This window comes from Dama dama, chromosome 10 (genome assembly GCF_033118175.1).
Source record: "Dama dama isolate Ldn47 chromosome 10, ASM3311817v1, whole genome shotgun sequence".
In the NCBI taxonomy this organism is placed as follows: Eukaryota; Metazoa; Chordata; class Mammalia; order Artiodactyla; family Cervidae; genus Dama; species Dama dama.
Genome location: NC_083690.1, coordinates 27,906,866 through 27,932,474, shown reverse-complemented (window position 1 = coordinate 27,932,474; position 25,609 = coordinate 27,906,866). Strand labels below are relative to the sequence as shown.

At 53.5% G+C, this 25,609-nt stretch overlaps 1 protein-coding gene across 7 annotated transcripts; it reads right to left on the bottom strand.

The window, feature by feature from the left end:
* Window positions 1–123: 123 nt before the first annotated feature.
* Window positions 124–24,576, bottom strand: SETD1A (SET domain containing 1A, histone lysine methyltransferase). 7 transcript variants are annotated; one of them, XM_061153260.1, is made up of 19 exons: window positions 23,928–24,576; window positions 23,013–23,177; window positions 22,717–22,812; window positions 20,701–20,971; window positions 19,100–19,221; window positions 18,622–18,851; window positions 17,501–18,353; window positions 16,563–17,345; window positions 15,878–16,054; window positions 15,657–15,744; window positions 14,705–14,862; window positions 14,487–14,574; window positions 12,854–13,195; window positions 4,413–5,471; window positions 3,817–3,989; window positions 3,614–3,724; window positions 3,315–3,434; window positions 1,414–1,551; window positions 124–1,313 (listed from the first exon to the last, which is right to left on the bottom strand). In XM_061153260.1, exons 2-19 carry the CDS (start codon window positions 23,160–23,162, stop codon window positions 1,140–1,142), a joined length of 5,133 nt encoding a protein of 1,710 aa, XP_061009243.1. In that variant the 5' UTR covers window positions 23,163–23,177; window positions 23,928–24,576; the 3' UTR covers window positions 124–1,139. The 7 variants fall into 7 exon arrangements, with proteins under 7 accessions (XP_061009243.1, XP_061009249.1, XP_061009244.1 ...); XM_061153266.1 differs by having other exon boundaries at window positions 12,854–13,141; XM_061153261.1 differs by having other exon boundaries at window positions 23,967–24,576.
* Window positions 24,577–25,609: the final 1,033 nt, after the last annotated feature.

Here is a 25,609-nt window from a genome sequence, read left to right as displayed (position 1 = left end):
CCAGCCTTGCCACAGGGCACCCTCTGGTGGCCACTCTGTGCTGCACGGACTTCTGGTTCCAGCGGAGCTTGTGGAATGGGGATGGAGGAGCAGAACCTGCTGGGTGGGTGCTGAGTAGGGGTTTTTTGGCAGCTGCAGAACTGGGCAGGCAGGGTGACCTCACTCCCGGCGCATGACATCAGTGTTTCCCTCTTGGTGGACCTCCCAGGAGAACCAGCAGCTGTGGCTCTGGGAAGGGAAGGGAGGCCTGACCTTGGCCCGGCTCTGGCTGGCCTTGGCGGGGATTTCTGGATGGTTGGTCCAGCCTATCAGGTGGCCCAAAGTGATGAGGGCTGAGTCTGCAGGTATGGGCTCTGGCCCCAAAGCCCCTCTACCCACCCCAAACTGCAGGCCACCTGTTCCCCCACGATCTTTGTTTGTCCCGCCCTCTGTCCTCAATCCCCATCCCACCCTTTTCCCAAAGATACTGACCAAGCACTTTTGTACAATAAAGTTTAATCACAATTATAAAAATGTGGCGTCGGGTTTGCGCTATTAACATATGTACAGTCCAGCCCAACAGGAAGGGCCTGCCCCCCACCATCCTGGCCTGGCAAAGCCAGAGCTTCCAGACACCAGGTGGGAGGGTGACCCACGGGTCTGGCAGGAACAGAAGATGAGGCAGGGTTCCAGGCACGGAGTCCCCAGGACTGGGGGCGCAGGGCCCCCTCCAGGGGGAGAACATGGCCACTGCCCCCTAGAGACCCCTAAACTGGGGAGGGGTGCACGCAGGGCACAGAGGGGGAGTCCCCATTAACACAAAGCATGGGGGCTGGGCGGCCCCCCAAGAACAGGATCTGTACAGGCCGGCACCCCAGGTTTCCACAGGAAACAGCTGCTGGCAGCTACAAAACATTTACAGCTTCTTCTCCGCAAAGAAAAAAAAAATTGGGGGGTATGGGAGGGAGGGCAGGGGCAAGAGGGGTCCCGCAGAAGGTGCCTCAAGGGACTCAGGCCCCCTCGCTGGGCTCAGGGCCCCCAAGCCCGCATTCCAAGAGGGGGCAGGTGGGCCCCCCTGAGCCCACTAAGGCTGGGAGCGCTGCGAGCTCAGGGTGGTGAGGGGGAATAAATAGGGGTGAGGGCACCAGTCCTGCCCCACCTCAGTTGAGGGAGCCGCGGCAGCTCTCCGTGCCGCACAGACACGGGATCTTGTTGTCTTCCAGCGGGAACTTGTAGTCGTAGGTGATCTCCTCATCCACGCCGATCGGCTGCTTTGAGTAGATCACGATCTTCTTCTGGGACTCGATGGTGATCACCTTGGCATAGCAGTTGGGCTGCAGGCCGAGGGCAGCGTCAGTGGCGGCTGCCCCCCACCCCCCCCAGCTCCCGCCCTGTCCCCTCCCCCCGCGCCCTGCCCGGCCCCCGTCTGCGCACCGTGCAGCAGTGGTTGATGAACCTCGCCAGGTTGCCGCACTTGGTGGCGTCGATGATGGTGTCGTGATCTACCCGGAACAGGTAGCTGCTGCCAATGCCCTCCTGCACATAGCGCTTCTCCCGCATGTCGGCCACCATCTAATGGGACAGGGGGTGATGGTCAGGGGGCTGCCCCTCAGCTTCCTGCCAGGCCAGGCTGGACTCCACTGGCCCCTGCGATCAGGGGTCTGGACGGTCCCCCAGCTGCCAGCCCGGGAGCCACGCTGGCCTGTCCTGAATCCACAGATCTCCCTCCAGCACCCGCTACCCCAAGGCGCTGACTTCTGACTTTGCTTCCAGGACTTCCTCTGATGAACACCTCCCAATACCTTTGGCTGCTGTCATGACAGAGGCACCCAGAGGAAGGACCCAGGGAAGTATGAACTGGCCACGGGGCAGAAGCAGCCACTGGCTCCTCCCAGGGGGGGTCTGCCTGATCCATGGGGGAGCCCCCAGACTCTCAGGGGCTGGGATGGTTCCTGAAATGACAGTGCCTATTTCACGGACTGAACCCTACTCATCTCTTCTCTCAGGACCCTCTTTTCACGTCGGGACCTACGGCTGCTGCTGTCCGCATCAGGGCCCACATTCTCATGTGAGGAGAAGTAACTCCTTTCCCAGTAAACAGCCCGATAAACCCTCACCCTCTGCACTCTCCCTCTGGGCAAACTCACTCTCTTCCAGACCTTCGACAGCCAGTTAAGTGGGGGGACTCCTCCCAAACTCCTATCTCCAGCCAAAATCCACCTCAGTGGAACTGCTGGGCGTCACCCATGAGACATCCCCTGGGCACTGTCCTGACCAGAGGCCTCTGACCACACACCCGCTCCTCCTCCTCGCTGGCAGCCTTTCCTACTCCCAGCTGCTAAAGGCAGTGCCTGGAGAAACTGTCTTGCCTCAGCCCTTGCCCTCCATCTTCAGAACCAACTGGCTGCCTGGTTCTGCCAGCTACCTGAAACCCACTGCCTGTCCAGGCCACCCCCACCTTCAGCTTGGATCTCTGCAATAGCCCCACCTAGTTCTCTCTTCACACAGCAGTCAGATGGAGCTTACTAACCTCCAAATCCTCTCCTGCTTACTGCTTCACGGCAACTTTTCTCACCATCGGCCCAATCTCATTAACATGGCTCCCAAGCTCTGTGGCGTCTGGCCTCCACTGGCCCCTTGGCCTCACTTTGCTGCCACTGGCCCGAGTTTTCTAAGTGACCATACTGACCTCCTTGCGCTCCTAAGACCATCCTGCCTCCAGGCCTTTGCATATGCCTCCTACATCGGGGAGCATCCTTTCCTCTTACTCAGGCCTGGGAATGCCTCAGCATCCTTCAGCTTCTGCTTTAAACGTCACTCTACTGCTCTTGCCTCCCTGAACATCTCCTTTCATATCAACCGAGCACCAGTCTTTATTGGAGTTACTTGTTCAGTACCTGTCTTGCCCACTAAACTGTGACGTTCTTTAAGAGAGACATAATATTCGTCTTATTTCGTGCTGGATCACTAACATCTAGTTTACTAGCTGTTGTTTAATTGCTCAGTCGTGTCTCTTTGTGACCCCAGCCTGCCAGGCTCATCTGTCCATGAGATTTCCCAGGCAAGAATACTGGAGTGGGTTGCCATTTCCTTCTCCTGGTGATCTTCCCAACTCAGGGATGGAACCTACGTCTCCTGCACTGCAGGCAGACTCTACTGCTGAGCCACCAGGGAAGCTAGTTTACTAGGATCCATGACCAGTTGTTGAAGGAAGGAAGGGGAACAAGACAGGCAGCTGTCACTGGCTAAGTCTGGGAGCCAGGTGAGAGCATGGGCTTTCACCCAAAGGCTGAGTGGTTCTCGCGTCAGGTCAGGGGCAAGGGGTGGAGCCTCACCTGGCGAATGTTCTGACCCACGTATTCGATGACCATCTCGTCAGCGGCGATGGGTTCCATGGCAAACAGTCCCCACTCATGGATCCGGCTCCGGCCGAATCGAAGCTTCTTCTTCCGGAACTAGAGGGCAGAAGGCAGACTGTGCCACTGGGCATCCCCTTCAACCCAGCCACTGGCCACTCCTCAGACCTCCGGGCCAGAAGTGCTCTGGCCACTCATGCCCGGACCACCCCAGGGGTCTCCGTGATGACACCTTCCCACAGTGCCCCTGCCCTCCTCAGCTCCCACTCCTCCCTCACCTTGAGCTGGTTTAACTTCAGCAGATCACTGTCCATGATGGCAGAGGTGCCGATGGCACTCAGCAGCCGCCGCTGCTCTGACCGGCGCTCCGAAAGCACACGGTTAGTCCCCTACGAGGAGCAGGCCACGGAGGAGGTAAGTGACATGAGAACTCATGGAAAGAAGATGCTGCCACTGGGCAGGTGCCCAGGCAGAGCCTCACCTGAGTATCCGCTCCTTCTAGCTGCCGGGCTGAGACGGGGCACACGTCCAGATACCGGTCCTTCTCCTTCTTGCTGATGGGGTAGTAGCCTTCGCTGCGGGCTGAGCCTGTCTGGTGCTCCCGGGGCCCATCTTGGGGCCGCCGCTTGCGTTTTGGAGTGCTCAGGTTGGTGAGTGCAGGGTGTCAAGGAAGAGAACGGGGTGCTCCCCAGTCAGATCCCTGGGGCTCTGCTCCCCTCTGTCCCCCCACCCAGTCCCAGCCCATGGAAAGGATGACTGGCCTTAGCTGGAAGTCCTGAGCTTACTCACTGTTAAGACAGAAAAACAGACAGAAATGTCTTAGACTCCACCTTTTCTGCCACCAAAACTTCAGAAGGCAGAAAACAGGCATGAAGCAGAGAGAAATGGTTACTTGGTAGCCAGAGGAGAAATACCCAAGCTGAACATGGCAGAGAATGGGACAGGGAAGGAGGTAAACACAGGCCCAGGAATGATCACAGGACAGTGCCTGGCCAGCGACCCCAGGGAGGACCCCCACCTCCACCCCCAGGCCCGTCTCCCTGTCCCGAGGAGACCAGCCTCGGGGGCTCAGGATATTGGTGTGTTGGACCCAGTGGGTGTCGTTCAGCCAGTCGGCCCCACTAGTCTGCTGCAGAAGCCGTTCGTACGTCAGCCGCAGGTAGCTCATGTCCTCCAAGTCCAGGCCCGAGTTCCAAATGTCATAGAGGATGGTCATCTGCTCAAACTCGCTGCGGGGATCGAAGGTGGGGGGCGGCGGCGGGGGCGGTGGCGGGGGCGGCCGCCGGCGCCGGGTGTGCGAGCGGAGGCTGCGCCGCCGGGTGGCGCCCTCGCCGTCGCTGCTGCTGCTGCTGCTGCTCTCGGATGACTCCGACTCCTCTTCCTCTTCCTCCTCCTCCTCCCCGTCCTCCTGCTGCTGTGGCGGCTGCTTTGGCTCCTCCACCTCGGCCACCACCACCTCCGGGGCCTCGAGGACCTCGTCTGCCGGGGAGCTGAAGAGGGCCGCAGGGGCCAGAACGGGTTCCAGGGGCCGAGGGGCAGGCGTGGAGGGTGGCGGCGGGGGCGGCGGCGGCGGCCTGACGGCCAGGGCGTAGTTGTGCTCCAGGAGGATGTGGCTGAGCAGGGGGCCTGGGCGCTCTGCCTCGTCCAGTGTCTCCGTGGCCTCCGAGTCGTCGGCGGTGGGCAGGGCAGGCAGGCTGCGCCGTGCTGGGGTCAGGGCCAAGTCAGCCAGCACGGCCAGGTCCACTTCTGTGGCCGGTTCAGCCTCCTCTTCCTCGGCGGGGCGGCCTCGGCCTCCGGCCCGGTTCCGGCCTCCTCGGGACACCTCCTCTGGCCAACTCTTGACCAGAGAGGCGTGGTCGAGTGGCAGGTTGCGAATGGTCCGCTCCACAGCCCGGGGGGCTTTGCGGGAGGCAGGGCCGGGAGACTTGATCTGTGGTGGGGCAGCAGGGGGAGGCTCTGGGGCCGGTGCCTCCTCCACCGCAGAGAAGGAGACAGTTTTCCGCCGTTTCTTGGGTGGGGGCAGGAGAGGGATGGGAGAGGAGGGGCGCTCGTCGGGGCGGGGGGTGGGGGCCGGGGGTCCAGGTGGTGGCTCTAGCGGAGGCTGGGGCACACTGGGAGGCGGCTCCTCGGTGGAACCTGGGGAGGAAAGCACAAGGAAGGGCAAGTGTCAGCTTCTCAGCCAAAGTGATCAGATGGATTTGATGATGGAAATTCGCTGGGGGCAGGCAACCCGCCAGCCTCCCCTGGGAGTTCACACCCCAGCCGCCCTCGCTCTTCACCTTCCACCAGACACTCCAGCCTCTCCCACCTGCCGTGTCCTCATTACGAGGGGTTCCCCTGATGGGATGGGATTTTGCATCTGCTCATTCATACCTTCTGAAGACACTTCCTGAGCACTATGGGAAAGTCTTTGTGTGGATCACAACAAACTGTGGAAAATTCTTAAAGAGATGGGAATACCAGACCACCTGACTTGCCTCCTGAGAAATCTGTATGCAAGTCAGGAAACAACAGTTAGAACTGAACATAGAACAGACTGGTTCCAAATCGGGAAAGGAGTATGTCAAGGCTGTATATTGTCACCCTGCTTATTTATCTTATATGCAGAGTACATCATGACAAATGGTGGGCTGGATGAAGCACAAGCTGGAATCAAAACAGCTGGGAGAAATATCAGTAACTTCACATATGCAGATGACACCACCTTCATAGCAGAAAGCGATGAACTAAAGAGCCTCCTGATGTAAGTGAAAGAGGAGAGTGGAAAAGTTGGCTTAAAACTCAACATTCAGAACACTAAGGTCATGGCATCTGGTCCCATCACTTCATGGCAAATAGGTGGGAAAGCAATGGAAACAGTTACAGACTTTATTTTTGGGGGCTCCAAAATCACTGCAGATGGTGACTGCAGCCATGAAGTTAAAAGACGCTTGCTCCTTGAAAGAAAAGTTATGACCAACCTAGACAGCACATTGAAAAGCAGAGACATTACTCTGCCAACAAAGGTCCATCTCATCAAAGCTATGGTTTTTTCAGTGGTCCTTTAGGGATGTGAGAGTTGGACTATTAAGAAAGCTGAGCAAAAAAAAAAGAAAGCTGAGCGCTGAAGAACTGATGCTTTTGAACTGTGATGTTGGAGAAGACTCTTGAGAGTCCCTTGGACTGCAAGGAGATCCAACCAGTCCATCCTAAAGAAAATCAGTCCTGAATATTCATTGGAAGGACTGATGCTGAAGCTCCAATACTCTGGCCACCTGATATGAAGAATCGACTCACTGGAAAAGACCCTGATGCTGGGAAAGATTGAAGGTGGGAGGAGAAGGGGACGAAAGAGAATGAGATGGTTGGATGGCATTATCAACTCAATGGACATGAGTTTGAGTAAACTCCAGGAGTTGGTGATGGACAGGGAGGCCTGGCATGCTGCAGTCCATGGGGTCACAAAGATTCGGACACGACTGAGCTACTGAACTGAACTGAACTATGGGAAGGCTTCCCTGGTGGCTCAGATGGTAAAGTATCTGCCTGCAATGTGGGAGACCTGGGTTCGATCCCTAGGTCAGGAGGATCCCCTGGAGAAGGAAATGACAACCCACTCCAGTATTCTTGTCTGGAAAATCCCATGGACGGAGGAGCCTGGTAAGACGTGACTGAGTGACTTTACTTTTAACTATGTCAGGTATGAGGAAAACACCTTTGAAGCCCTTCTAGAACTTCTAGTCCAAGGAGACAATCACATGAAACACAGGGCAGCCCAAACTCTGAAGGGCAGGGGTGGCGCTCTGAGGAAACTTAACTCTTGGACTCTAGTCTTTTTTTTTCAACCAAGAATGGTGGTGACAGAACCTCATCCAACAATCAGACAGACATCAGACAACTTTTTTTGCCAACTGCATTTTGTAATCAGGATGCAACTGCCCAGATCTGCCCAGAATTAAAGTATCCATGATTTTTGACTACAAACAATATTCTTTGTTCTGTGAGGTTAAAATATATACAATGTAAGAAATGGAATCTTGTATTAAAAGGCTTTATAAAATTGCACTGGAGTCTCACCCCAATGAGAAAGGGTCAGGAAGTCCCCCTCAAGAAGCTAAGGTGGTACTTTATTTGGGCTTTTCCTTCACGTCAATGAAATTACACTTTTTTGGCTTTGGGAACCTTTTCTAAATGTACATATACAAATGTGTATGCCGTTGCAAAAGTCAAGAAGGGCACCTTCAGCACTGGCGGAAGTTACCACTGGTGGACACTGGGACAGAGACTGGGGCAGGCAGGGGTGGTAGGGTTGTGCCAAATGGGGTGGGGCTTTTGTTTTTTCTGTATTCTCTGATTTTTTTTTTTAACATGAGAGAGCTCATGTATTACTTGTGCAGGTTTTTAAAATAAACAGGTATTAACCTCCTCCAACCTGCAACTTCTTTGTCTAAAATAAAATAGTAATACAATGTTACATGTCAATTACATAAATATAAAATAGAAAAACAAAGTTATATTAACAGGGAATTACAGCCATTCTCTTGTAATAACTTTTAATAATCTGTGAAAATGCTAAATCACTATGCTGTACACCTGAAACTAATATAATACTGTAAGTGAAGTATACTTCAATTAAAAAATAAATACATTAAAAAAAAAAGAGGCTGAGAGTGGACTAAGGTCCTCAGGATGAGGGGTGAGTGAATGAGCAGGTGGTGCCTTCTCTCCCGGCTAACAGGACAGGAAGCACATCCTCCCTCGGTGGGGACCCCCCGAGCTGCGGCTGTTCAGGCACAGCCCTCTCCTGGGGGCTGTCCTACAGACCTGATCCATCCCTGTGAGGCCAATCCATGGCCTTGCCCTTTGAACCTAGGCTGAAGCCACTCAAAGAGGCACGGACTTTCAGGCCCCTGGCCCTTTGCTCACATGGCTCCCTTTGTTCAGAATACCTCACTCCTTTCGCCCATCCAGAAAGCCTGCACACAGCTTTTGAATCCAGCTCAAGGCCACTACCGTTAAGACTTACCCAGTTTCCTCAGGTAGTGCTAGTGTCTTCCTCTCAGAACCAGAAGGCTGGTGGCTCTCAATTGTCAGCTTCAAATTTGCTGCACTAGATTAATAGCTGGAATTTTGTGTCAAGCAGTAATTCAAGCCTTTCACTATAGTAAATACTCACTTCATTTTCCCAACAACCCAATGATGTGAGTACTATTATTAAAACCATCTTACAGATACAAAGTCAAGGCAGAGAGAGGTTGATAATCTGCCCAATCACACAGCTAGCAAGTGGCAGCACAAGGCCTGTGCCCCAGGGCAGCCTGGGATCTGAGTTTGGGATCTTATCTCCTGCCCCATGCCGCTCTGCACCTCCTGGCCTGCAACTCCGTGGCTGCACATCTGGCTCTACCATCCACAGAGCTCAAGGGCAGCCGACACCAGGTCTGGCCTAAGCAGGCAGTGATCAACATGCCTCCACTGCCTCAATCAACATGCCCCCAGCCTCCTGTCTGTCGAGGCTCCAGACACCCCCGGGCTGTCAGCCAGGAGCAACCCACACTCTGAAGCTAGCGAGGCCCTGGGTGCTGGTCTCTAGTCCCCTAGTTCCTACAAGTCCTCTCCGTCTAATCCTTTCCCATGCTCCAGGGCAGCCCTCTCCTCTGCCCCAACCTCCCACCCTAGCCTACTGTGCCCCTGGCAGCCTGGTTCTAGAGAAAACCCAATCCCTCCCCCAACGCAGCTTCTTCCAGAGACTTCCCTTCTGCTCCCCATCCTGAAGGAAAGCTGGCCATGCCTTTCAGAATTCTGGGAGACAACTTTCGGGGTACCTGCCCACTCGATACAACTCCCAGAAGCCACTGTTTCCACTGTATGACCTACCCCACTTCCTGCCCCCAGGCCATCATTAACTGATGGCTGTGTGACCCAAGCCAACCCAACGAGAAACTTCCCGGGGGACAAGGATTCAAGATAGGAGGGGGTCTGTCTGTGGGGCAGACATATTCTGCTGGAATGGATAGGAGAGAACAACCATGTGCAGCAGAGAATGAACCAGATGGGAAGACAAGAAAGTCAAGATCTAAAGGTGTCAAGGCCCCTGTCCTTGGGATCCACCAGACCAGTCCTCTCCAGGCTCCAGCCATCAGACCACACAGGACTCTATCCAGTCGTGTCCCTGGTAGCTTAGATTCTCCTACCATTCTCTAAAGGCCTTCATCTTCCTCTCCTCTCTCTCCTCTGCCATCTATCTACCTAGAGGGCTCTGACAGCCCACCTATTCACCAGATTCTCAGTCACTCATCCTCAGTTACCCTCCACCAGTCCCACACCTGACCTCATCACCCCCCTCCACCTCAGACTGTGACTCTGACCCCTACCCTCTGGCCACAGTTCTCCAGGTCCTTTCAGTTCACCCCATCATACCTGTTCTATCATCCTCCAGCCCATCACTTTCCCCCTAAATTAACTTCACTCTTGGTCGTTTCAGATCATAGGGGCCCTCGCTTTGTCCTCTCGCTATTTTCTGAAGCCTTCCACTACCTCTACCTAACCTGGAATCCACCCAACCATCTCTCCTCCTTCACCTCAACGTTCCAGGCTCCACCCGTGCCCCCTCACGCTCAGAAATGTCCTGCCTGGGACTTCCCTGGTGGTCCAGTGGCTAAGACTCTGTGCTGCCTAGGCAAGGGGCCAGATTCGATCCCTGGCCAGGGAACTAGATCCCACATGCCGCAACTGAGTTCACATGCCACAGCTAAAGATCCCCAGTGCTGCAACTAAGACCCAGCAGAGCCAAATAAATAAATTACACACACACACATAAAGTAAAAAGAAATGTCCTGCCTTCCTACTAAAGAGAGGAAAAGGTGGCCTTCAGGCTAAAACCCCACAACTTCCTGTCTCCCTATTTACAGAGAGATCTGCATCTGACCTAGAGTCCATCCTCCGCCTCCCCAGGTGGGCCGCTCCAGCAAGTATTCCTCTCTCTCTTGGTCCCTCCACTTGTTCTCTCTTCCCTTCAATGTATGAACACACTCAAGTCTCACCTACTTTGAAAAACTAACCCTCCATCAACCCTGCACTTTCTTGTCATCTCTTCAATACCAGCTGGGAAGCCTTGACCACCTCACTAAGCCTCACATTCCTCATCTGTAAAATGGGAGGAGCAGGGATGCTGTGAGGAGTAAATGAGAAGGTGATATTTGCAGTGCACTAGGCCTAGAGCCTGGCACACGGGACCTACTCGAGAAACGTTCACTAACGTTAGGTACCACCCCCCCCCCCAACTCTCTTCTTCCACAAGCATAGCTTACCCTTACCAAAACAATGGTTAACTGTCACTTGCCCTCACTCCTTAACACCCTCTAACTTGAGCCACACTACTGAAATTGATAAGGTAACCTTATCAATTTCATAAGTTGGTGACCTCCTAACTGACAAATCCAACACTCGCTTTTCCTTTTGAGGCCTTCCAAAAATACAGGCCACACTCTCCTTTTGATACCCTGAGCTTTCTGGTTTCCTTCCCACCTCTCTGGTCATTCCTTTTCAGTATCCTCTGGCTCCACTCTGCCCACTATCTCTTATAAACCGTTAGGCTCTGGCCCCTTTCTCTCATTCCATACATCCTTCCAAGGTATACACATGTACTCACACCCATACTTACACATACCTATTGCACTTCCCACCTACTGTTTTCTAGAGCCTCAGATCTATTCTTTTTTAACATTTTATTTTATACTGGAGTATAGTTGATTAACAAGGTTGTGACAGTTTCAGGTGTAGAGCTTCAGATCTATTGATCCAACTGCCCATTGAATGTTCCTACCTGGAGGTCCCAGAGGCACATGAAACTTGACCCCAATTAAATGCATCACACTTCTCCCTAGTTCTGGTTTTCCTTGAGTTTCCTTTCCTGGTAAGGAGTTTAACAGAGAGGTTCTAGCTCCTAAATTTCACTCAAACCCTCCTCCCCACTTCCGCCCCCTGCACCCCATCCTCACTGTAACCACCCTGCTCTGGTTCAGGCCCTTCGCTTACCCGCATCCCTTCAAACCTTCTCAGGAGCTGTCCCACTTCCTTCTTCACCTCTTAGAAATCCTCCCACTTCTGCCAAAATGATCCTCCTGACATGCAGATCTGATCACATCCGCTTTTTCTTCCTACCCTCCCAAAGAGTACTACGATTAATACCCCCTGACCTGCGACCCCATCAGCTCTTCTGCCACCCAAGGACTTCAAGAGGCTGAAAGGTGTCTTAGGGTTAGTCAGTGCCTCGATTCCTCCTCTCACGGGACCTGGACAAGAACAGAGTGCACCAATGCTGAAAGGTCTTCCTGTGCTCACTGCCTGTCTCAGACCACAAATTCCCAACAAGGTTTGAACGAGATCTCTGGAAGGCCACACACATCTCTAAAGCGGAACTTGAAAACTGAGTTAATTCCGTCATGAGAGCAACCCAAATTACCACCACTGCTTACCTTACTTACTGCAATAGCCTCTTAATCTCCCTGCATACACTCTGGCCCCTCTCCAAGTTTTCCCTGCCCTGCATCTTTTCAAAACATGGATATAATCACGTCAGTCTTCTGATGGCATTCCACTGCCCTCAACATCAAGCCCAAATTCCTAGAGAGGCTTATTTATTTCCCATGACTCAGCCCTTGCTCATCTCTTCAGATTAGGCTACCCTAGCTCCCCCTTACTCTCACTCTCCAGGTTAGCTTTCCTTTTTATCTTCGAGCACACCATTTCCTCTGCTTCAGGGCCTTTGCACACGCTCTCCTGCCTGCCTTGGCTTGATTCTAGCCCAGTGGTGCTTCAGCAGGGAAGACTTCTTCACAGATGTGCTCAGGTTCTCTAAGTACCCAGACTTTCTTTCATTGCTCTTACAGTTTGTAGTCACAGAGTTTCTTAATTATTTTTTTAAGGAGAGACTAAATGTCTCTTCCTACAGATGGTAAGTTTCACGAGGGTGAAAACAGGGCCTGTTGTGCACACTATCCTATCCCTCACCCCCATTCAATAAATAAGTATCTACTACCTAAAGCAACAGTTCACTCAGCAAGATATATTACAACTGAACGTATATGACAACTGAACGTACAAATCCACAAAGAAAAGCAAAGATAGAATTAAATTCTGAGTTCACGTTGTTAATAGTTATCACCTATCCAATCTGTCCATTTAAACCCAGGTATATACTGCACATTAAGGAAGAGGCTTAAGTAAAAATGAGAAGGAGAAATTGGCTAAATTGGGAATTCTCTCCTTAACTTATTTGAGAAGAGACCATTCTGTTTTTAGTAGCCAAACACCTGGTCCAGCTAAGAAAACGGTTTCTGGCAGTGTGATCTGAGCGTGTCAGGCCATAAATGTCTCCAAGGGAGGAGTGACAGGAGAAGGTGACTCCTGGCCGACTTTGCATGTTTTCCAACGAAGTCACACGTATGCATACAATTAATAAATGTCAACCCCACCGTTCCCATGCAGACACACACACACATACACAAAGACTCTGACAGCAGCTCCCCACCACCTACCTGCAGGTCTCGCAGGAGATTTCTCCTGTTCGGGGAGAGGTGTGACTGGGGAGTCTTCAACCCTCTCTGGCTCGGGCTCCTCTGCAGGTGCTGACAGGGGCGTGGGGACATCTCTGGGGGGCGACGATGCTGCGGGTGTGGTTGCTGGCTGCTCCTCTTCCTCTTCTTCTTCCGAGGAGGACTCAGATGAGGAGGAGGAGGACGAGGATGAAGACGAAGAGGATGAAGAAGACGAGGAGCTGGAGGAACTGCTGCTCTCAGAGTCCGACGTGCTATCATTCTCACCATCTGAGTCAGCATACAGAGAACATTTGGAGGACGAATCGCTTTCCTCGTCCTCGCCTGGAAATCCAGAAGGGGGAGTCAGGCGAGGTGAGAAGACCCCTCACTTAGTCAAGCTGTGGGTTCATTCACTGAGTCACTACTAGGGATATGTGAGGCTCTGTGCTAGGTGCTGGGGACTCCTAGCCACAAGGAGTTGGAGAGGCACACAATTTGCCTACAGTGTGATAAATTCCAGTATGAAGGGTTGGTTGGTGGGGGGTCACGGTGCAGGCAATGGGAAGGCCCGGATTCTGCCTGGTGGATCAAATCAGGGAAGGCATCTTTGCGAAGGAAATGCTGACATCAAGAAGGACAAGGAGGAGTTCGCCCAGCAGACCCGGGGGCTGAGTGGGGATGTCATAGGTAAGAGACGATGGTGCCCTTGGAAGAGATACTGAGGCAGTAAGACTGACAGGAACTGGTGACCACGTGGATGTGAAGGGGTCTGCACCCCTCACTCTTAGCAGATGACTCTGCCCTCTACTCTCCTCAGAGGGAGGCTCTCAGACCATCTTTCTTACAATTCTGGCCTCTGAAATGGCACCACTCGGAGGCATCTCTTCACCATCAGCTATAACAGAGCCCATCTTTCCCCCATTCCCTGAGCCTGTTCCTCCTGACCCCACTAATCTAGTTCATTTTCTTCAAAGCAAGTCTCTCCACTGCAACTGCTGCTATTTGTCCACTTGTTTGTCAAGTGCCCGCCTCCCCTCGGGCTAATCGCCAGCTTCAGAAAAGCAGGAAGCACCTCTGCCTTGGTCATTGCTACGTCCCTAATACCTAGAACAGTGCCTGGCTCAGAACAGGGGCTCAGCATCTATTTCTGAAGAAAGGAATGAAGAGAGAGACTGAACCATGTACCCAGGTCTCAGTAAATGCGGAAGAACAGACACGTGTTCAACTGAGGGACAGAGTTGGGTTCAATGACAGCAGCAGCAGGCAGGGGAAGAAGCTGACAGAGCTCAGTGGCCCGGCCTTAAGGGAAGAGCAGTGCTCAAAGAGGGAAAGGCATGGTGTGGCAGCAGCAGGGGCAGCAGGAGAAGGCAGCCCCTTTATCTTGGGAAGAGAAATAGACTGTGCTAGGTTGTCTTCATGAGAGGGCCTGTTTCAGAGGAAAGCAGGAGGGAGTATTCTGGGTGTTGTTTGCAGTGGCCCAAGGGTTCCAAAGAATGAGGCCAAAAAGCAGTTGTTGTGGGGAAGGCAATGATGGCCAGTCCATCAGTGGGCGGGTCACACAGCATGGGAAGGGCTGGACGGGTAGGTGAATCTCTCCTTTCCCAGAATTCACCTGCACACCCTGGATGCTTACCGTCTGATGCTTCTGTCTCCTTCTTTGCAGCATCCATGGCTTCCTCACGCTCTTCATCTTCTTCATCTTCCTCTTCATCCTCCTCATCCTTAGGGAAAGGGATAATTGGGAATTAATAGGAGAAGGACAACTCGTCCTCTAGGAAGCGTGGCCACGGGGGCTCCAGTGCAGAGAGAAGCTGGCTATGGCAGCAGGAACTCAGAATGCCGGCTCCTCACCTTCTCTGAGGAGGACTCCTGGGATGCCTCCTCCCCCTCGCTGTCCAGAGCAAAGGACTTGCGGTGCTTGCCCTGGCTCTTGCTTCGCTCTTCATCTCGTTTTGGGGGCTTGGTCCCCGGACGGCCTGGCTCTCCAACTTCCTTCTCTCGCTCAGCATCTAGGCCCAGAAGAGGGGTAGGCAGTGCAATTTACCACCAGCAGTAACAGCCCCATCTGGTGAAAGGAACTCTGCACACACCTCCACCGGCCTTTCTTCCAGTCCCACCACGCAGACCTTGTTTATAGACAAGAAGCTGAGGCTCAGCAGAGAAACACACAAACTGCAGAGTTCCTTCACACTTCACACAGTTTTAGACACACCAGACCCATTTATCTTTCATCCTTTTCTGGGCTGGGTGAAAGAGGGAGGTGATTTCTTTCAATATCTGGCCCAATAAAGTCTCGGGGCAGCACCCCCTACTAAAGTCAACAGGTCTCCAGGGAAGCAGATCAGATTTAGTAAGGAAGTTTCCCAGCCACTGGAAGCTGTCAAGCTATATAGCTCAGACTTAGACAGATGGGTAAGAAGGGTGCCTGCATGCTTAAGCATTAGATGGTAACTTTGGATGGACAGCCCATCTAAATTCACATCTCAAAGAGCTACTTTATTATAACTTTGTTTCAAATCTTCACTTGGCTTCTTGCCCTCAAGACACCTTCACCCCCTTCACCCCTGCCTCTTGCTTTTCTATCAGAATCTACAGCCTGCCAGGCTCCTCTGTCCATGGAATTCTTCAGGCAAGAATGCTGGACTGGGTAGCCATTCCCTTCTTCAGGAAATCTTCCTGATCCAGGGATCAGACCCAGGTCTCCTGCATTGTAGGCAGATTCTTTACCATCTGAGCCACCAGGGAAGGCCATCAGAATCTAAGCAGACTGTTTCCCCCTTTTTCCTTCACCTGACCTACTCACCATCTTCATCTTCCTCAGCTGGAGTAGAAGGCCGGGGCCTCTTTTCCTCACTGGCCTCTGAAATTTCTGAAGGCTCTTTTCGCTTTACCTACAAGATGAAAAGAGATGGGGCCGTTTAAAGCCCAAACACTCATGGTTCCCAACCACCCTTATTCTAAGGAAGGGAACTCCGCTTTCAACTCTCTCCCCACCCAACGAGGCAAGATCATAGTTCTGGGTACCTTGAAAGAAGGGAGCCGCAGGGCCCCTCGCAGTCCTGATCCAAAGGCGAAAGCTTCGATGCCGGTGGTACCGCCACTCTTGGCCCAGTCTACGAGGGACAGCAGGCCTGGCTCTTTGAGCTTTGTCTTCTCTTTATCCTCCTCCTTGGCTTGCTGTTTAGCTGCATTCTGGAATGGCTGCAAGCAGAAGGGGGACTGAGCCCCAGAACCCAGGCGCTCCCTCCTGCCTCCTGCCTGAGAACTACTCCCAGGCCCCAGGAATACAGAAAGGCGTCCACTCATTTCTCCATTTGACACACATCTACACCACACCTCCCTCCACCAGACCCTGTACAGGCACCTTCTCAAAAGTCCACTCACTCTGTCTATCAATCTTACAAAGCTGCTGCTATTACTCCCACTCTACAAATGGAGACACTGCAGAGTGAAGCCCAGAGAGATTTAAGGGCTTTGTCTACCACAAGGCAGTGGTGGAACCAGGACAAAGCTCTTCTGATTCCTGCCTTTTCTACTGTTATGTGTACCCTCCAACTCCCCTGTGCTCAGCTCTATGGACCACTGAGCGCCTAGTCTCTCCACTCGCCCTGACCACCTCTCTTTTCTAAGCTGTGAAGCCTGAAGCCGCCAGAGGTCTATTTCCACCAACGGAGCCCTGGTCTCTCCAGTCCCAGGCACTGGCCCTCACCTTGGCCTTCTCTTCCTTGCTCTCCCACCACTGGTCAAAGGCTCCAAAGGCCACGTTCTCCACCATCTTGCGGTTGAGGTCTCGCTGCATGATGCTCTTCATCTCCTGGACCAGGGTGGCCAGTACACGGCCCACGGTGCCTGCCGATGGTAGGGCCTTGCCCTCAGCCAGCTCTCCTTCCTCCCGGGGGGGCAGCCGTGCCTCTTCTCCTGAGACTGAGGAGGGCAGGGGCTCGGCTGCCATGGGCAAAGGCAGGTGGTAGGCCTCCCGGGAGTATGCCCCTCGGCCTTCTTGCCCTTGAGCGTACAGAGCATATGGTAGGCCATAGGCTGCCTCTTGGTGGGGTGGGAATGGGAGGAAGGCCTCCCCAAAGGCCCCACCGGGGGGACCCGCTGAAGCTGCGGTCAATCCTTTGCCCTGCCGCAGCTGGTGGAGCCGAGTTAACATCTGGGTCTGCATCTGGAAGGACATGGGCATTCCTCCCCACTGAGCCCCGAGTCGATCCATGAGCTCTAAAGAGTTCACAAAGTCATAGATGTGGGGGGGTGGTGGAGGAGGAGGGGGGTACTCGGGAGGCGGCGGCCCATCGGGTCGCGGGGGGAGGAGGTAGGCAGGCTGGTGGGGAGGATAACCAAGGGGAAGGGAAGCCAGGTAAGGAGGGGGCGGGGGAGGCGGCGGCGGTGGAGGCGGAGGTTGCTGGGGCGGTGTCGGGGCCGGAGGGGGTGAGCCGCCCCTGTCGTCGTCGGAGATTTCCATGTCCTCTCCAGAAGAGCATGGAGAAGCCTGTGGGGCGCAGAGGACGGTCACAGGAGGCTACCGCCGGTTCCGTGGACTTTCCCCAAATCTCTGTTCCCTTGCCCAGTTCCCATCCTTCACCCCTGGGCCCAAGCCTGCTCGCCCAGATCCCAGGCACTTCGGTGGGCAGACCCCAAACTTACCTGGCTCTGTCCATTGGCCTTGGGCGACTCCCGGGTAGCTCCTGGTTCCCCACTCCCTGTAGGTGCCACATCCTCAAAACTCGCCGGGGCCGGAGGGGGTGTGCAGGGCCCGTGACCCGGCCCAGAAGGGGCCTCGCTCCCTGTGTCCCGAGCCCCCGGGCCCGTGCTGCTGTTCTCTTCCTCTTCCTCGGTGTCAGAGGCCAGGAAGGAAAACTTGGAACGCTGCTCCTTCAACAGCATCTCAATGCGGGAGTCCAGGCTGCTGTGCTGAGCAAAGGGCACGCTCTCGTTGGTGGTCTCTGGGGCTGGGGAGCCGGAACGGGCAGGTGAGGCTGGGCGCGGGGAGGTTCGAGCTTCTTCTCTCTCGGGGCTGGGCCCCCCGCCGCCTCCCCCTCCACCAGGTTCTGGAGGCTCTGGGGGCGGAGCTTCGGAGGCAGGAGGCCGGTAGTCCTGGTCAGCAGGCCGGTTGGGCTCGGGGGGCAAGTAGGAGGTGTAGGATGGTGTGAAGCGCTCAGCGGTATTTTCAGCAAAAGAGGCCCCGGGGGGCTCGTCCCGAGTTGCCCGGCGGGGTGGGTAGGAAGCATGGCGTTGGTAGCGATTCCAGCTTTCGTAATATGCTGGGTAGTTTGAGTCGGAACTGCGAAAGTGAGAGGATGAGGAAGAAGAGGACGACGAAGAGGACGAAGACAACGAGGAGGAAGAAGAGGAGGCGGCGGCGGCGGTGGCTGCAGTGGTGGCGGAGATGGCGGCAGAGGTGGTCGTGGGGGCCGAAGAGGTGGAGAAATGGCGGCGGGAGAAGGAATCTTGGTAGCTGTTCTCCGACCGCCGGGGCTTGAAGGAGGTTGAAGTGGTGCTGGAGGAAACATGCAGCGGTGAGTGGAGTCAGCTCTGTGTGACCAAACCCTACCGCCCCGGCCATCAGGACCCAAAGCCCTCTACACTGCCCCCAAAGGGAGATCTAATGGCTGTTGGGTTCCTAGTCACAGAGTAAATTCCCCGAGGACGGGGTGTGTTGGCTGAATCCACAAGGAACCAAGACCAATTATTCCCAACTCCCTCTTTGAGACTTTGGGTTCCTTTTCCCCCACATCTGAGGGTCCCAGAGGGGCTTTCCGCTGTACCTGCTGGAGTAGGCAGAGTCCTGAGAGTAGGGGGTGCTGCCCCGAGACGTGTAGGGGGTTCCTTGGGAGGACTGAGGGGTGAACTGGCCGAAGGAAGATGGGGTGTCCTGTCGGCTGCTGGAGAAGCTTGTGTCCTGGGAGCAGGGGGTGCCGTTGCCAGGAGTGCCCACCACAGCCGAGCCCGCCGGGAAGGCAGCTGTGTCGGACGAGGAGCGGCGGCGGGAGTCGGTCTGGGGGGAGAGAGTGCGGCAGGGAGAAACGAGAAGAGATCAAGCACCATTTGACAACATGACCTTCACCAAACCAGGAACCCCAACCCCCTGCTTTGGAAAGCAGTGAGGCGTCCTTTCTTTGGCTCTTCTAATACTTTAACAGTGAACTGTTAAAGTTCACTTTAACAGAACTGCCCAAAGCCTGCCCCTGGCGTCTAAGTACCAAGCCCGTAGAGCAAGGGCGTCACCAACTATGAGCCTCTCACCGTCTCCGTGGCTGCACCAGAGCCTTGGAACTTCTCACTCAGGGCCTTGCCCCCAGTGGGCACCGTCTGAGGGGTGTAGGAGCCGTTGACTATCAGTTCATAGTATTTCATTCGTTGTTGACCTGGATGGAAGAGAATGGGAACGGACGGAGTCAGATGGAGGAAACAACTCGTTTCAGATTTTGTATTCCCACTTTTTTCTCAGGCCTCAATTTGCTAAGATTTCCTGGAGTCTAGGGCCTTTAAGTTCTGCTACCTAGTCTCTACTTGGTAGCTACTACAAACAACGTATCAAGTGACCCTTAATAGTTTACAAAAATACTTCTAATGTCTGTTACCATGTTTGACAATCACCAGCAGAGAAAAGCATCCATAACTCTGTTGTACAAGCTTAAAGAAAACTGACCTGCACAGAATGGTGAAACCTGAATTCAAACCCAGCCATCTCAAGCTGGACCCCACCATCCTCTTCGTCCTATTAACTACAGCAGTACGATGGCAGCCTGAAGGTTAAACTCAGCCCACCGTTGTGATTTATTTGCCCTACACAATCACTTAACGTATTGGGAAGGGTAAGGGAGAAACCCACTAGTTTGGGACTTCCCCAGTGGTCCAGTGGCTAAGACTATGCACTCCCAAGGCAGGGGGCCCAGGTTTGGTCCCTGGTCAGGGAATTAGATCCCACGTGCTGCAACTAAGAGTTTGTATGCCACAACTAAAGATCCTGCTTGCTGCAACTAAGACCCGGGTACAGCCAAATAAATAAATATTTTAAACAAAAACAAAACCCACAAGATTTCACACAAAAAACTAGATTTGGGGCTTAAAAAAAATCTGCTAGTCTTCAGCCCCATGTACAAATTGGCTAGTGTCAGCTAATAGCTAGCACCTTCAGATGCCACAGCTGCCAGTCCCCACCCCCCCTACCGCTACTTAGGGCAGAAGTCCAGGCTGTTTCATTCACCTAAGCTGCTGCTGCTTAGTCCCTCGGTCGTGTCTGACTCTTTAGGACCCTATGGACTGTGGTCTACCAGGCTCCTTTGCCCATGGAATTCCCCAGGCAGAATGCTGGAGTGGGTTGCCATTCCCTTCTCTAAGGGATCTTCCCAATCCAGGGATCAAAACCGGATCTCCCACATTGCAAGCAGATTCTTTACCATCTGAGCTACCAAGGAAGCCCATCACTCACCTATATATGTCCCTAATTCTCCATCTAAAATTTGAAAACCAGAAAAACTCAAAACCCAGTGTTTTTTAGAACTTGGTGCCCAAACCTGACCTGAGGCTATTTATCATCGTTTTTATTCATCCTACGCAGTGTGAATCTTCAGATTGTTTCTCACAAAATACAGTCATACACTAAACCATAGCTGCCCCAACCCTGCCAGAGACAACACGCAAAGGCCCGTACCTGTACCATAATCTCTCTATAAAATTCTGACATAAGAAACATGTGGAAAAAAAAGTTAAAAAAAAAAAAAAAAAGAAACACGTGGCCCAAGAGTTTCAGAGGAGAAATCACTTGCCGGACCCCAAGAGGCATTTGTGCGTACCATCTCCGTCAGAACCCAACCCTGGGCAGCAGGTGAGGGAGCCCTCACCTTTGATGTCGAGCTGGGCATGGATGATGTTGCCCATGACGGAGGTAAGGTGGAGGTTTTTTACTGTTTCCTTGGCTCCCCGAGTGCTGGTGAAAAGCACACGGGCCAGGCCCAGGTGCTTGCGAGTACGGGGGTGGAGAAGAATCTCCACCTCTTCCACCTCACCATACTTTCGGCACATGTCCTTCAGGAAGGTCTCCCGCACGTTGTCATTCAGCCTTGCGAATGTCACTTCTTTCAGTGGGATCTGTCCGATATAGAACTCATCCAGCTGTGGAGGGGACAGGAGTTAAGTCTGGGGTCTCACTACTGATCACCACGCCTTGCCCCATTGGGAAACTTTAGTGAGATCCATGAGGCTAAGAGGGAGAGAATGGGGAAATCAAGAGGCAAGGGGATGGGGAAGGGGGTCCCAACAAAGGATACCTCTGTCCTGACCCCTCTCTTCCCTGAATTCTCTGCACAGAATGATGGCAAGAACCAGAAAAAGAAATGTACAAAGTGAGAACTAAACATTCATAGAAGGAACCAGTTATATGGAAATAATTCACTAGCTCAGCTTTCACTAAGTGATTCCCAAGGACGGGGCACTAGGAATACAAAGATGGAGAAAACAGAGAGTTTTATGCAGAAAAGTAGACAGGACAAACAGACACGCACAATCACAACCTGACACAAGTGTCAACAAAGGCGTAGGACAGGGTGTTTGGGAGCCCAGAGAACGAAACCTTTGCTCAGAGAGGAGGCAGGAAAAAATTCATAAAGGTGGTATCATTCATACTGGACTTTTCGGATAAACAGGAGTTCACCATAATGACAGGACCTGTAGGGAACATGACTATAAAATAACTTGGCATTGCCTAGAAACTCCAAAGCACACAGTATGAGAGAACACAAGTATGCACTATCGAGGCAAGAGATGAGGCTGGCCAGACTAGTAATCATACATGTCAACGCACAAACAATGTGGACTTGCCAACAAAAATAAAATAAGATGACAGTAAAACCAAAGAGGCAAATGACAGCAATAAATGGAGAAGAGAACAGAGGCAGGGAAATCAGGGGAAATGAACATAAGACTCTGTATTAAAGGAATGGGAACAGAAATAGAAAAATTAATGTAGAAAAAAAGAGATGTGTTTAGAAAAAGAGTCAGCACGACTTGGTGACAGATTAAGGACAGAAGAATCATAGGATGACACCCAGGTTTCTAGCTTGTGCAGCTGAGTACACGGTGTTGCCATTCAACAGCAAAAGGAAAATGGAAAGAAAAGCAGGACGAAGCGGGTGAAGATAATTATTTTACATCTCCTGAGCTTGAAATTTTTGTGGGGCCTCCAGATGGAGCTGTCCCTCCACCAGGCAAATAAGTCTGGAGTTTCAAGAGATCTGGAAGTCATCAACACTTCAGTAATAGTCAAAGTTGTGGATGGGAAAGACATTGTCCAGGAAAAGTATACAAAGTGAAAAAAGAGGGATGCGGGAACCCCACAAGTGACTTATTAAAAAGGAAGAATAAAGAGTTAACAAAGGAGATTAAGAACCACCAGTTTTCTAGACCCAGTCCTCCAAGGACTGATGAGTACCCTGCCTGGACAGAGACACGGGAATCCTCTGAGGAAAAAAGACAGAGTAAGCAAGAGGAACAGAGGACTCCAGGGATGGAGTCCCTGGTGCTGTCACTCCCCTTAACTGAGAAATTAGGGTAACACACAGGATACTATTTTACTATGGACAGTCTAGAAGTACACAGTGATTGGTATAGCAGCTGGACCTGTCTTCACCCTTCAAAAAGTTAACACCCTTTTTGAAACACCTAACCTATACCTTTCTAGAAAATACACACACCTCCTGTCCACAACAACTCAGTCTCACAGCCTCAGAGATTATTAAATCTATTATTACTCTTTCACTAGGAAAACCCCCTTTCCCTATGCTACATTAAGACTGGACTACCAGGATGGATCCTCCACACCCTCCAAGGGCCACCACACCAGGAGACTAGCAGAAACGTACCTTAAACTTAGGGACTGGGAGGGAAAAGTCTCTGTTTTTGGACCTGACGTGGCAACGGGGGTCTTGGAGGTCCTCCACTGGTATATACTTTGAGTCCTAGGAAAATAATCAGGAACAGAGACAGCTCAAGGTGAAACCACAGTGTTGATCTCTACAGCCCCTCTGGAGTCCCACGAGCAAAAGAGCTGGGTTCTGGTTGTCCACTTTAAAGAAGGCAAGTTCTAGATGATGAGCAGAGGTAACACAGAAGATCGGGTTTGAGTTCCCTAGATCTGGGGAAGGCCTGGGACACTCACGTTGACACTAAAGTGGATTCCATCGTATCTGTACACCTTTTGAGAAGGCCTGCGTAGGGCAGGGTCCAAGGCAGGATCCACGATGAGCTTGTAGTTCCGCCACTGGAAGCTCGGGGCCTTCTGCCCATCTCCCCCACCTTCCTGATCCATCTTTGCTCATTTACACTGCGAGGAAAGAGGGGTAAGCAAAGGGGTTCACGACTTAGGCCCAACTCCCTTGCTGCCCCTCACTGACTAGCCCCGACTCCAGGTAACTCTCATTACCTCAGCTTCCATACCTCACTCACCATGACCGGAGGCTCCCCCAGATTTTCTCCCAAGTACCTTCTTTCACCATAACACCCCATCCTCTCTCCACCTCCCAACTCTCCCCTCTGGCCCCCAGGCCCATCTCGCGCCCCCTTACCTTCCCGCTCTCCCTAGCGCGCGCCCCACTTGGCCTCGGCGCAAGACCCCTCCCCCGCCCCCTGGCAGGCCCCGCCCCCTCCCGCCTCCTCACCGGCCAGCGGCCCAGGCCAAGCCCGGCTCCCGCTCCCACACACCCGCTCCCGTCCCCGCGCCCCGATCCTCTGGTCAAGAAGTGGCACCTCTTCGGGGCGTTGGAAACACCGCGAGACCGAGCCCGAGACCCGGCTTCGGCCCTGAATCCGGGCGGGGGGTGGGGGAAACGCGCGCCGCTGCCCTCTCCTCCCGCCCCGGCGCGTTCTTCCCCCCCCATCTCCGCGCACGCGCGGCGCGGCCCCACTCACCCGCTCGCGGCGAGCGGCTCCCCCTCCCCCCACCCCGCGCGGCACCTCAGCGGCGCGAGGCGGCGGCGGCGGCGGCGACAGCGCGAGACCCGGCCCCGCAGCGGTGGCGGCGGCGGCGCCCCCCCACCACCACCTCCCCGGCGCGCGCACCAAACACCACCGCCACCTGCGCCAGGCCCAGCGGGCACAGCTTCTACATTCGCACTTTCGCCACGGGCGACTCCGGGAGACCCACGGGGCCGAGGATAGCGGCTTCGCCTCGGCCGGCGGCCTCTGAAGCTCAAGAGTTGCGGCCCAGTGAGCCTGGAGTTTGGCCGCATCCCCCGGAGAGTGGACTTCACCACGACTATCCAGCTGCTCTGGCCTGGGATCCTTGACGAATCGGCGGCGTTGAAAGCAGCGACTAATCCCAGAGGAAAAGGGGGCGGGGCGAAGGGGAGGAGGCCAGCCAGAGCTGGGGAGATTTGAGTGGCGCGTTGAACAGGCGCAGATTCGTCAGGCGGGCGGGGCGAATCGGTAGACAGGATGCGCGCTCCTTTGCTCCTGTTTCCTGCCCCTTCCTTAAGCGACCAAAGCTCTGAAAGGCTGCAGATTCGCCACAAGTCCTGGCCCCAGCTGTTGCCTCCCTTCACCAGCCTTGGTGGAGTCAAGAAAATAATGCCTGGTTAGCCAAGCCCTGTTGGCAGAGTCGGCCACTTTTCCTGGATCTTTCTTACTATCACAATTCAGAGGACTGCTCAGTTCCGACCTGGGGGAAATGGTTACGGAGTCCGATGAGAATTTTCAGCCGAGTATGGAGGGGCCGGAGAAATTCAGAGGAGGAGCCAGCCTAGCGAATCTGCGAATTCTTTAGTGGGCGGGGCCAAGGCTCCGCGCACAGAGGGCGTGGTCAGCGTGCGGAGCCCGGCGTCGCCGGGGCGCTTCCTGTAGGACCCTCGGAAACCCGGGCGGGGTAGGAGGGGCGCCCAGGAGATGGAAAAATACCACCAATAACGGTGACTCAGGCTGTTTGGCGCCGCACGTATTGCAGGGGACGTTTTCCTCCCATTATCCTCTTTGGGCAGCTCATTAAGATGCCCATTTGACAGATGGGGGACACTGAGGCCGGCAGAGGGTGCCGCACTTTGCCTATACTGGCCCGCCATTAGTGATTAAATCTTAGTCTGTGTCAAAGTTATGTGATAAAGGTGGGTCCTAAAGGATCTTGAACCGGTCCTGTAAAAAACGGTAAATTCGGTCGTACTTGAACTAGTGTGGGCTGGTCGATTTCCCAGGTTATCATGGTCCCAGTGCCCGCCGTTTTCAATTGTGCAAACCTCTGCCCCGCCTCGCTTACGCAGTCCCGCCGCTCGAGGGCAGCACCAGCCCAGGCTTAAACCTGAGACGTAGGCTGAGGTCGCCCTGATGCTGGGCACCCACTTAAGCTTGGGACGCAGGTATCTTGGTCTCAGGGTAATGGCACTCCCAGGCACTGTCAGAGCTGAGGGGATGCCCTAAGTTCCAGACTTCTTGATGTATGACCTTGCGCAAGTCATTAACTTCATAAAGCTTCAGATTCTTCCTCTGAAAATAGATGTTAATTACTGTTATGCAGAACTATTGTAGGCATTAAAACAGTGCAGGAAAGGCCCCTGAGGCCTGGGTCATGTAAATTCACCATTTTAAGGAATAGGAAAAGCGATTTGTCCAAAATCTCAACACCAAAAGAATCCTTCTGGGAGAGGCTTAGGACCCTTTACAAATTTAAGGAAAATGAGGCTGAAGAAATAAATTTACAGTGGAAACAGGGGTGATGAAGTCAGATTCTTTCTCTGGTCCTAGTTGAAAGATACTCCTTTTCTCAAGCGA

What these genes read in the sequence shown, in the direction of transcription:
- SETD1A (XM_061153260.1), bottom strand. Translation starts at nt 23,162, where the DNA reads ATGGATCAGGAAGGTGGGGGAGATGGGCAGAAGGCCCCGAGCTTCCAG. An exon ending in AGGAGTCCTCCTCAGAGAAG is followed by an intron (nt 14,575 to 14,704) that starts GTGAGGAGCCGG and finishes CCTTTCCCTAAG; the next exon opens with GATGAGGAGGATGAAGAGGA. An exon ending in TCATCAACCACTGCTGCACG is followed by an intron (nt 1,314 to 1,413) that starts GTGCGCAGACGG and finishes CTCGGCCTGCAG; the next exon opens with CCCAACTGCTATGCCAAGGT.